The sequence below is a fragment of the Phyllobates terribilis genome, unplaced genomic scaffold (genome assembly GCF_046119375.1).
Source record: "Phyllobates terribilis strain yellow unplaced genomic scaffold, ASM4611937v1 Scaffold_2__4_contigs__length_985480577, whole genome shotgun sequence".
Lineage (NCBI taxonomy): Eukaryota > Metazoa > Chordata > Amphibia > Anura > Dendrobatidae > Phyllobates > Phyllobates terribilis.
The window spans coordinates 832,505,350-832,518,492 of NW_027362762.1; the positions used below are offsets into that span (position 1 = coordinate 832,505,350).

Consider the following 13,143-nt stretch of genomic DNA (forward strand, 5'->3'; position numbering starts at 1 on the left):
ATCTAGTCCCTTAGTGAAGGACAAAATATCACTTTGGTTTTTTTTGTACATTAGAAAATGAACGTGAGGAATTTTAAAGCTTATTGAATCGTATTGTTTTACTCATGCAAAAAAGCATCTTTGACTCTAAGCCAGTTTATTAAGCATTGAGCCCATTTTGATGAATTTGGCACAAAATTTGCCAGCGCAGGGGAAAAACAAGACAAAAAAATGACTTTTAGGCCACATTCACAGGTTCGATATTTGCTCACTATTTAACCTCAGTATTTGTAAGACAAAATCAGAGGGAAAGGTATAATACAAACACCTCACCACTTCTATATTTCTCTTCCACTCCTGGCTTTGGCTTACAAATACTGAGGTAAAAAAACTGACCAAATACTGAATGTGGCCTAAAAACAAGTGACTAATCGCAGCCTTAGTTTCATATTAGAAATCCTCTCCTGTGACAGAATATTAGATTCCCTGCCCCCATGATCAGCACAAGCTGTGAGACCCTGCAGCTTCACATTGCACAGAGAATACTGTGGGAGCTTCTGTCACATTTGTAGCTTACTTGTGAATGTATAGTATGATATCAGAGCAGCACATAAGCACGGAGGAGTTGGAGCATCTGGCTACGTAATGCCTCCATTATCACAAGGCCCCTCCTGTGAGGTGAGGGTGTCTCGCCTCACAGTGGTTACACCGCCTGCTTCTCCCGCCTTTTTTTATTGGCTGGTAGTCATGGAGACGGAGGAGACGCGGGTTTCTCCCTGTACTCGAGAGCAGCCTATCACAGGGGGCGTGGATACGGAGAGAGGGAGGAGCTGCAGCTCTGGTGACGTCACGGCCAGGTCTGGAGAATGACAGCATCAGCAGCATCAGCATCAGCATCAGTAGGGGGAGCATCAGCGAGAAGAGCACAACAGCGCCCGCTGCTCAGTCCCGGACACCGGGGCTCCCTCCAATCCTTCCTGCGGGCGGGCGTGCAGCGCTGCCGGGTGACAGCCGCCGAGGATAAAGCATCAACTCCCCAATAACCTCGCACCTGTTCCTGCACCATGAGCTGCTCGGATGACAGCACCAAAGAGAAGCTGCTATGGAACGTGAAGAAAGAGGTAGATGGAGCGTCGTGCACACGTGTGCGGCTGCACATACATGACACATGTGCCCACACTGACAGGCGGGTGACTGCTGGCATGTCTGCTCATGTCATTGCTCCCATGTCCTCCCAGATCATGGATGTGCAGCTCTCATACTGCATCTTCATGTGCTCCATCAGCAGCAGCCAGCCCCACAACAACATGGGAGGGCTACCATGGTGCCCACACTGGCACCACATGTGTGGGTGAGCGGAGGTGGTGGACATTCTGTCATCATGGTCAGAGGAAAGATTGGGAAACCTGTAGCTTCTTATAACAAATTCTAAACTGACCTCATAGACCACGTGCTCATGTCTTGTGTATGGTATGAAGGATTGCCATCTGTGCGTGGCGCCCCCTAGTGCCCGCGCAATCTGATCCTTGGGGACTTTTCTTGCCTTATTAATGGGTTGATTGGCATGCTGCTGGACATATATATATATATATATATATATATATATATATATATATATATACAGATACATACATATATTTATGCAGTATATACACACACACATATATTTATATAAACGCACAGATACATATATTTATACAGTATATACACAGATACATATATTTATATATACACATACATACATGCACAGATACATACACACTATATATACATATATATATATATATATATATATATATATATACGCACTTGTTAACTTGTTAAATGTGTTCTCTGCTCATATGATCTTGATCACCTATCCATATGTCAGAGTAAAATCAGATGGTGGGGGTCCCCATATCAGCTGTTGTTATCTCTGGTGGTGGACGCTCTACTCAATGTGTAGCGGTCGCTGACGAGTTCTGCACATCAACTCCTATTCCAACATTGGTTGAAATTTACTAAGCGAAATGCACCAAAATTCTGTCTGAAATGCTCTAAGAAACTGGTGAGCATACCGTGCAGAATTATTATATGTTTTAGACACTTTTTACAAATCAGTAGACGGTTTGGAAATGTGTCTAGAGAAAGTGTTTATTAGGAGTCACAAAGTGCACAAGATTTAGTAATAATAATAATAATAATAATAATTTTTATATAGCACCAATATATTCCACAGCACTTTACAATTAATGTACAGACGTTAAATTCGATACACGGTAAGACAGTTTAAACAGTTACATTAGGATTGCGGTCCCTGCTCCCAAGCTTACAATAGTAATGGAAAGCATTATTATTTTGGTGCAAATTAAAGGACTCTGTCATCAGGTCTTTGCTGCCCCATCTGAGAGCAGCATGATGTAGGGGCTGAGACCCTGATTCCAGCGATGTGTCAGTTACTGGGATACTTGCTGTCATTTTGATAAAATCACTGTTTTATCTGCTGCAGATCTAGCAGTTCTCTGAATGCTGAGCTCGGTATAACCCCACCCACACCACTGATTGGCAGCTCTCTTTGTGTACGCTGTGTATAGGCAGAATGCTGCCAATCAGTGGTGGAAAATAGATTATACAGAGCTCATGAATCCTCTTGAATTCCTGGCAGCAGGTTTACTAGTTCTGTAGTGAAAATCTGCTGCTGATAAAACTGTGATTTTATCATCATTACACTAAGCAGCCCAGTAATTGACACATCGCTGGAATCAGGGTCTCTGTCTCTACAGTACTTCTCTCAGATTAGGTGGCAAAATCCTAGTGACAGATGTGCTCCACTGTGATAAATGGGCAGCTTCTACCTGCTTGATCTAGTTTTATGTTGACTGAATGTAGCACAGTAATTATAAATCTCCCTCATCACCTTTACAAATAGGACGAGGTCTAAGGGATTTTCCCATAATAGAATTTATATCAATCTGATATGTCATAGGTTGGAGTCCTAGCTGCCTTTTAATCACCCCTCTCCCATATACACTATAGATGCCACTGAACGATTGTTTTTCTGAGACCTCTCACTCCTGAGTCAATCACCCCTATGTTCTCTATGAGACATCCACTGTCAGATCAGAGAATAAAAGGGTCGGCCGGGATCCTTCTCTACACTCTACACTGACATCATCTGTCAGGAGGCCTCCATACACATTAGATTGCTGATACACATTAAATCTGCTGATACACATTAAATCTGCTGATACACATTAGATCTGCCGATCCCGCTGACATCAGCAGGTTCAGCCATAGTTATTTTAAGGTCTATGGGGCCCTTTAGGGCAAGCAGGGTCATCCACTGACTTTGATATCACTTGCACGGTGGCTATGTAGAATCTGAGATTCTTACGTTCCATGATTCTTTTACTCCATTGATTTCGAGGGAAAGATGATTATACATGAAGCTTCATCTGTTTACATCAGTATCAGGGCCCCTTCATTATAGACATTGAGCCAAGTTGATGGGGTCTCAACAATGAGACTCTATTAATATATTTAAAAGGGGTTTCCAAAGCTATGATATTCTTTATAAATGTCTGACTATAAAATACACTGCTCAAAAAAATAAAGGGAACACTCAACACATCCTAGATCTGAATGAATGAAATATTCTCATTGAATACTTTGTTCTGTACAAAGTTGAATGTGCTGACAACAAAATCACACAAAAATCATCAATGGAAATCAAATTTATTAACCAATGGAGGCCTGGATTTGGAGTCACCACCAAAATGAAAGTGGAAAAAACACCCTACAGGCTGATCCAACTTTGATGTAATGTCCTTAAAACAAGTCAAAATGAGGCTCAGTATTGTCTGTGGCCTCCACGTGCCTGTATGACCTCCCTACAATGTCTGGGCATGCTCCTGATGAGGTGCGGATGGTCTCCTGTGGGATCTCCTCCCAGACCTGGACTAAAGCATCCACCAACTCCTGGACAGTCTGTGGTGCAACGTGACGTTGGTGGATGGAGCGAGACATGATGTCCCAGATGTGCTCAATCGGATTCAGTCCATAGCTTCAATGCCTTCATCTTGCAGGAACTGCTGACATACTCCAGCCACATGAGGTCTAGCATTGTCCTGCATTAGGAGGAACCCAGGGCCAACCGCACCAGCATATGGTCTCACAAGGGGTCTGAGGATCTCATCTCGGTACCTAATGGCAGTCAGGCTACCTCTGGCGAGCACATGTAGGGCTGTGCGGCCCTCCAAAGAAATGCCACCCCACACCATTACTGACCCACTGCCAAACCGGTCATGCTGAAGGATGTTGCAGGCAGCAGATCGCTCTCCACGGCGTCTCCAGACTCTGTCACGTCTGTCACATGTGCTCAGTGTAAACCTGCTTTCATCTGTGAAGAGCACAGGTCGCCAGTGGCGACTTTGCCAATCCTGGTGTTCTGTGGCATTTCTTTGGAGGGCCGCACAGCCCTCCATGTGCTCGCCAGAGGTAGCCTGACTGCCATTAGGTACCGAGATGAGATCCTCAGACCCCTTGTGAGACCATATGCTGGTGCGGTTGGCCCTGGGTTCCTCCTAATGCAGAACAATGCCAGACCTCATGTGGGTGGAGTGTGTCAGCAGTTCCTAAAAGATGAAGGCATTGAAGCTATGGACTGGCCCGCCCGTTCCCCAGACCTGAATCTGATTGAGCACATCTGGGACATCATGTCTCACTCTATCCACCAAGACATGATGTCCCATGTTGCACCACAGACTGTCCAGGAGTTGGCGGATGCTTTAGTCCAGGTCTGGGAGGACATCCCACAGGAGACCATCCGCAACCTCATCAGGAGCATGCCCAGGTGTTGTAGGGAGGTCATACAGGCACGTGGAGGCCACACACAATAATGAGCCTCATTTTGACTTGTTTTGAGACATTACATCAAAGTTGGATCAGCCTGTAGTGTGTTCTTCCACTTTAATTTTGGGGGTGACTCCAAATCCAGTCCTCCATTTGATTTCCATTGATGATTTTTGTGTGATTTTGTTGTTAGCACATTCAACTTTGTACAGAACAAAGTATTCAATGAGAATATTTCATTCATTCAGATCTAGGATGTGTTATTTGAGTGTTCCCTTTATTTTTTTGAGCAGTGTATTTAAGAATACTCACCTCAACAACCCCCAGCTGCTCCTACTCCGCAGCTCCTGGATTCCCTGCCGTTATCATGTCTCTTGGCTCCAGCAATGTTGTGTCATCACGACTAGTCACTGCTGTAGACAATCACTGGCCGCTGAAGTGACCCCAACACAATATCACTGTATGCACATTATCACTAAAGCCGGGTAAATGGAGACCATCATAGTCAGGGAACTGCGGACCTGGCAGCGGCAAAGGATCGGTAAGGTGAGCATTACCGTTTTTGTTATTTTATATGCATGTCAGTAAAAGATTTCATGAAGTTAGGAAACTGTTTTAGTTGGTTTGTCATTTAAGGGTTATTTCCATCTTCATTGATGGCTGGCACCTTTGTGATTTACTATTATTAATATTCCCCTCCTCTCCCCCCATAATTGCAATTTTAATTTTTTTAGTTTCAACAGCTTGTTATGGAGGGAAACGGCCACTGCTGATATTCAGCCACTTCTATCAGAAGTGGCTGAATATGTGCAGTACTTACAAGCTCTTTTCTAATGAACTTGTAAGCATTGCTCTGAAGCTGGCCGATCACAGTTGTCAATCAAGCAGAAGCGTCCGCCCCCAGCAATCAGTAAATGGGGAGTGATGCACTACTGAATAAACAACTTGGGGCACCTGGAGCTAACTCTTTAAAGTGTTTAATTGTCAAACTCCCTTTGCTATAAAGCTACTACATAGCGGATCTGATATCACTGATCATTTCTTTTGAGCATTTGAGGAGCTATGTAAATCAGTTGCATACTTCTTAATTTTAGTGTTTGCTTATTTATAATGCTAAGTGGGTGAAATTTTTCTTATATTTTGTGCTTCGCTCTTTAAATGTTTATTTATTTTTATTTTACATGTTTGTAAGTATCTAAAGTACTGTATGTAATGTATAACTATCATTCCTATGCATCATGTGTCATATATACAGTACAGACCAAAAGTTTGGACACACCTTCTCATTTAAAGATTTTTCTGTATTTTCATGACTATGAAAATTGTACATTCACACTGAAGGCATCAAAACTATGAATTAACACATGTGGAATTATATACTTAACAAAAGAGTGTGAAACAACTGAAAATATGTCTTATATTCTAGGTTCTTCAAAGTAGCCACCTTTTGCTTTGATGACTGCTTTGCACACTCTTGGCATTCTCTTGATGCCTTCAGTGTGAATGTACAATTTTCAAAGTCATGAAAATACAGAAAAATCTTTAAATGAGAAGGTGTGTCCAAACTTTTGGTCTGTACTGTATATATACTATACTTTGAATAATATACAATATTCTAGTGAAACACATGTTGGGAATGGACGGTCCCTGGTTCCCTGCGTGGTACTACTTTACTACTTGTCTTCTGTTCTGATCCGTTCTTTAATGTTTCATTTTTGTTATGTTTATGGTGCCGCCTATATACTGCTGCAATCGCTGGGTGGTGCCTCTGATTACCTCATTTTATGGGGGTCTCCTCACGCTCTACCTCTCATTACTTCAGCCTCTTTTCCCCTACTTCTACTTGACGTCTCCTCTTATTTTAAACTATGATGGCATGTTTCTGGGTATGTAGTGATTGTGCAAGGTACTTTTGTGCAAGTATTGTGCAAGTATTCCCATGCTCTCATTTCCTTCATCCTCCTGGCCACCAAGCAGGCCATTGCTTCAACCTGGAGAAAGCCATGTTTAGACCTCATGGAAGTAAAGAAATGGATCTCCTGGTATACAGTGGTGGCCAAAAGTATTGGCACCCCTGCAATTCTGTCAGATAATACTCAGTTTCTTCCTGAAAATGATTGCAATCACAAATTCTTTGGTCTTATTATCATTTAATTTGCTTGCAAGGAAAAAATGCAAAAGAGAATGAAGCAAAAATCAAATCATTGATCATTTCACACAAAACTCCAAAAAAGGGCCGGACAAAAGTATTGGCACCCTCAGCCTAATACTTGGTTGCACAACCTTTAGCCAAAATAACTGCGAACAACCGCTTCCGGTAACCATCAATGAGTTTCTTACAATTCTCTGCTGGAATTGTAGACCATTCTTCTTTGGCAAACTGCTCCAGGTCCCTGATATTTGAAGGGTGCCTTCTCCAAACTGCCATTTTGAGATCTCTCCACAGGTGTTCTATGGGATTCAGGTCTGGACTCATTGCTGGCCACCTTAGAAGTCTCCAGTGCTTTCTCTCAAACCATTTTATAGTGCTTTTGGAAGTGTGTTTTGGGTCATTGTCCTGCTGGAAGACCCATGACCTCTGAGGGAGACCCAGCTTCCTCACACTGGGCCCTACATTATGCTGCAAAATTTGTTGGTAGTCTTCAGACTTCATAATGCCATGCACACGGTCAAGCAGTCCAGTGCCAGAGGCAGCAAAGCAACCCCAAAACATCAGGGAACCTCCGCCATGTTTGACTGTAGGGACCGTGTTCTTTTCTTTGAATGCCTCTTTTTTTTCCTGTACACTCTATGTTGATGCTTTTTCCCAATAAGCTCTACTTTTGTCTCATCTGACCAGAGAACATTCTTCCAAAACGTTTTAGGATTTCTCAGGTAAGTTTTGTCAAACTCCAGTTGGCTTTTTTATGTCTTGGGGTAAGAAGTGGGGTCTTCCTGGGTATCCTACCATACAGTCCCTTTTCATTCTGACGGTGACGGATAGTACGGGTTGACACTGTTGTACCCTCGGACTGCAGGGCAGCTTGAACTTGTTTGGATGTTAGTCGGGGTTCTTTATCCACCATCCGCACAATCTTGCGTTGAAATCTCTCGTCAATTTTTCTTTTCCGTCCACATCTAGGGAGGTTAGCCACAGTGCCATGAGCTTTAAACTTCTTGATGACACTACGCACGGAAGACACAGGAACATTCAGGTCTTTGGAGATGGACTTGTAGCCTTGAGATTGCTCATGCTTCCTCACAATTTGGTTTCTCAAGTCCTCAGACAGTTCTTTGGTCTTCTTTCTTTTCTCCATGCTCAATGTGGTACACACAAGGACACAGGACAGAGGTTGAGTCAACTTTAATCCATGTTAACTGGCTGCAAGTGTGATTTAGTTATTGCCAACACCTGTTAGGTGCCACAGGTAAGTTACAGGTGCTGTTAATTACACGAATTAGAGAAGCATCACATGATTTTTCAAACAGTGCCAATACTTTTGTCCACCCGTTTTTTTAGGTTTGGTGTAGAATTATATCCAATTTGGCTTTAGGACAATTCTTTTTGTGTTTTTTCATTGAAGACAAATTAAATGAAGATAATAATACCAAAGAATTTGTGATTGCAATCATTTTCAGGAAGAAACTGAGTATTATCTGACAGAATTGCAGGGGTGCCAATACTTTTGGCCACCACTGTATGATCAGCAAGAAATTGTCAGCTATATTGTCTGACAAAGTAGATACATTTGGGAAAATTTGGTCACCCTGGGTGGAATATAGCAGCCATACTCCCTTTACTGTGCCGGGTACTTTTTGATTCTTTTCCAGTTGTTACCTTAGTTTTTTTTCTCTGATTATTAAACTCTGGTGTTTCACTATTGTATAATGTGTTGTCATTATGGTCATTTTTGTGATTCAATAAAGTCATTTATTTACTATTTTTCTATCTACCTTGCATCTTCTGGTAATATGTGTCTTTACAAGTGGGCTTTGATATATAGATTGTGGATATATATGTTATATCCATACTTATTATCTTCAGATAATCTACAATATTATATTAATTTGCTGATAACAGCTGCAGATCTATGAGATTAGATGGAAGCTGTAAGGAACTGAAATGATGACATCAGCTTCAGTGGTTGTAATACAGGATGCCATAAACAGCAGCCTTCATTCAGCGGCCTATTATGGGATTGTTACAACTACTAAATGGGGTGAATCAGTGTATGTAATAGTAAGATTATAAGTATAAACTTAAGAAAAGTGATCTACGACCTTCACTAGCTACACACAGGCTTGGACTGGCCCACAGGAGAACAGGAGAATCCTCCGATGGGCCCCTGTACAAGAAGAGTAGGTCACTATTCTCTTATATGAGCAGTACTTGGCACAATATATTTGAATCACTATGTACCGACAAAGTCAGCATCGTATTCATTTATCAATCTACCCAGTTCATCGTTATATAAATTTGTGGTTGAGGATAATGTCACATTTGCATGTAACTGAAAATTGGGGCTCCGGAGTTAGTTACTGGTGGGCCCTTGGCACCCCAGTCCAACACTGGCTACACTGCAGAGGGTTCCAATAGTCATAGTCATAACTTATTTTGACTTGTGTTCTATAAATGTATATGTCTGCCCCGATCACAATATTGATTGATTTGCTTTCTCATAGACACATTGTGCATTTCTTCCATGTTCTCTCGCACGCTCGGGTGTCGGTGCTTCTTGCTTCTTCCTGACATTTGCAGTCACGCACTGAACATCGTGTTTTATTTAAAAAAATACTTCATTTGTAGCCTCTGAATACAGTTACTCTTATCTATGGGTTAATGTTATTACCGTTCTCACAGGTGTCCAGATGGTGGAAACTGGTTGTACTTGGAATACAAGGATTTTATTCTTTCTTTCTGGGAATTGTGAAGATTAAATGTAGTTATCCTTACAATGCCCTGTGTATCGAGCTTTAACAATCGCTGTTTCACTTCCAGTGATGTTGGCAAATTGAGCGGCATAATAGATGAAAGTAAAGAAATGTTCAGCGCTTTCCATTCATTATGTGGTGTAATACAGGACAACAAGCAGTAAATAGCAGTGTATTATTCAGGGGCACAACCTGCGGGGTCCAACAGTGAACAGTGGGGCTCACATGTGGACCCTTCATAAATCAGCAGATTAGTCTCTGGTCCAACTGTTATCTGAAGGTCTAGCATTAGTCATATTACCACATAGGGCTTCGTAGTGACACTAGTATCAGCACAGGTTAGTTTTCCCCTTTTATTAAAAATAGCCTCTATAATAATGGCTCAGTCTTTTAATTAATTACATGTAAGCTGCATTTACACATTATGATCTTCACTTCGGTGTACATAATTACCTTCACTTGCTGTACTTTCAGATAAGTTGATATTATTTGATGGGTAATATAAATAGGCAATCTGCAAATGATGTCTTATTACAACTAAAAACCTTTTCTAAGTGCCAGTCCTTAGATGTCTCCCTTTTGTTTAGTTTCCTATACACTGCCTGTTGTCAAGCGTAATCCCCATAGCAGCAGTGACATCAAGATTGCTGAAAGTGGGGACAGGTTTTTGCATCTCTGCTCCTTCTCTCCTGTCTGTCAAACTGCATTCAGGTATAATAGAGAGGTGGGTTTTCTGTTCAGGGCAGGTAAGCTATAAGAAAATAGCCAGTGCAGTGCATTCTGGGAAGTGATGGAAAGAAAGTTCTAAATACTATAGTCCTGACAGAAGGTGGATGAAGAGTGGTTATCAGTAGATATGAGCAGATCATTTCGAGCAACTCTGGGCTGTGATCCAGGTCAGTGTTCTTTGGTCGTGGACAGGAGCTGTGCAAATTTTCTGAGCTTCCAGGTTCCCCCGTGTGCCATTTGATTCACAGGCCTGATGGCTCATCATCTAGCAGGCCTGGCTACTAACAAGCCGAACCTGGGATCCCAGAGGGTAAGGAAATTCATACAGCTCCTGACCATGGCCAGAGAGCATTGATCTGGAGAATAGACCAAGGTTGCGCAATGTGATCCGCTCATCTCTAGTTATCAGGGTACAGAGCATGAGAATGGGGACAGTTCCTAGACATATTAGACTGATATGTTCACCAAAAGGAGTTTTAAGTTGTTGTGGGAGATCTGTAAGACCATGCTTCTGTGCAGGTTTTATGTGAAAGAACAGGTATACTTCAAAACTGACAATTTATCCATTAAGTAGATGAAAATACTACATAGAATAATAGAATGTTAGAGTTGGAGGGGACCTCCAGGGTCACCGTGTCCAACCCCCTACTCAATGCAGGATTCACTAAACCATCTCAGACAGATGTCTGTCCAGCCTCTGTTTGAAGACTTCCATTGAAGGAGAACTCACCACCTCTCGTGGCCGCCTGTTCCACCATCACTGTCAAAAAGTTTTTTCTAATATCTAATCTGTATTTTCTCCCTTTCAGTTTCATTCCATTGCTTCTCTTGTTTCCATGTGCAAATAAGAATAAGGATGATCCCTCTACACTGTGACATCCCTTCAGATATTTGTAGACAGCTATAAGTCTCCTCTTGGCATTCTTTTTTGCAAGCTAAACATTCCCAGATCCTTTAACCGTTCCTCGTAGGATATAGTTTGCAGTTGTCTCACCATCCTGGTAGCTCTTCTTTGAACTTGCTCCAGTTTTTCAATGTCTTTTTTAAAAAGTGGTACCAGAACTGGACACAGTATTCCAGATGGGGCCTGACCAAGGAGGAGTAGAGGAGGATAATTACTTCACGTGATCTAGAATGTATGCTTCTCTTAATACATGCCAGAACTGTTCATTCTTTGCTGTTGCATCATACTGTTGATTCATGTGCAGTCTGTGATCTATTAGTATACCTGTCTTTTTCACACGTGCTGTTGCTTAGTTCTATTCCTCCCATTCTGTAGATGTAATTTAAATTTTTTTTGCCCAGATGTGGAATCTTGCATTTCTCCCTGTTAAATACCATTCTATTAGTCGCTGCCCATTGTTCAAGCTTATCTAGATCCTTCTGAGTCCTTTCTCTGTCTTCTCTAGTGTTAGATATCTCTCCTAGGTTTGCATTATCTGCAAATTTGATCACAAATCTAGGCTGGAAAATACTTTAATCGGCTTTAAAATTGCCTCTGAGTTATACAGACCCATATGCTTTAATACAACTCCCCATTAAAGGGCTATGGGTACATTGCTGTTCAGATCATTAACCACAAAGATACGATGGTCTGAATGGTTCCAAAATCTGCAATTCTAAGCAAGGTTTTGACACTAATTCAGACCTTAGTTTTCACATTTGGAAGTTCAATACTCTATATAGTGTCTACGCTGAGCCTGGCTTTAGTGCCTCCGTGAAATGGTGGATATGACTGATGTATATTATTAGTGGTTTACAAAGCTCAGAGCCGGCTTGCTTAAGGCTATATTCATTGATCATTGTGTCTCTCTGCTTATTGTCTTTCTCACAATATTCCAGGTAATTTCAGTACATGAGATTCTAGTGGAAAGTTGCGCGGCTGGTAAAATATTGGAGAGATACATTAGGATGACAGCACAGTAATCGTGAGTGCTGGTCGTGTACGAGAGCTGGAATACGATGCACTTAGGAATTGCTGTTTATCTACCTGGGCTTTTGTTATAAGGAAAAAGTAATTCATGTAGGCGGCAAAGTGTAATGAGGAGTGATAATGAAGCGGATCCCACATCATATGCAGTCACGGTGTAGAACTAGGGAGAAAATGGATAATGAGGTTATTCCTGTCAGCAGAATGAGCATTTATGCTTTCTGTTTGCACTGCAGCAATACTTTACTTCTAAAAAATAACACAAATTTGCCTTTTTGGGAGAAAATCTTCCATTTCCAAGAAACCCAGCTGCATGGGACCGTACAGAGATTTGGGGGATCCTTCTGCTTGTGTGAGCTATATGATTACATCTTTATCGTATCGTCAGGTTCTGCCCTGTTGTCTTGCAAGGAAATATTACTTCTGCTGGATACTGTTACAGTGGCTTGCAAAAGTATTCACCCCCTTGGCTCTTTATCTATTTTGTTACATTACAACCTGTGTTTAAATATTTTTGTAATCCAATTTGTGTGTGATGCATAGGCACTAAATAGTCTAAGTTGGTGAAGTGAGAAAAATATAGTTATAAATTAAATTTATGGGATCAAATAACTAAAAATTGCCATGTGCATATGTATTCATCCCTTGTGCTAGGAAGGTGCTGTGGTAAAATTGAACTTTTTGGCCATCAATGTAAACACTATGTCTGGCGCCAAACCAACACAGCTCATTACCTCAAGAACACCATCCCTACAGTGAAACAT

General features: G+C 41.6%; 1 protein-coding gene across 3 annotated transcripts in view; it reads left to right on the forward strand.

Moving 5' to 3' along the window:
• The first annotated feature begins 828 nt into the window (after positions 1-828).
• The window catches only part of SGSM2 (small G protein signaling modulator 2), a 484,755-nt gene continuing 472,440 nt past the window's right edge, over positions 829-13,143 (forward strand). For all 3 annotated transcript variants that reach the window (XM_073667783.1, XM_073667784.1, XM_073667785.1), the window contains exon 1: positions 829-1,100. In XM_073667783.1, coding sequence (XP_073523884.1) covers positions 1,044-1,100 — 57 coding nt within the window. In that variant the 5' untranslated portion in view covers positions 829-1,043. The remainder of the gene's footprint in view (positions 1,101-13,143) is intronic.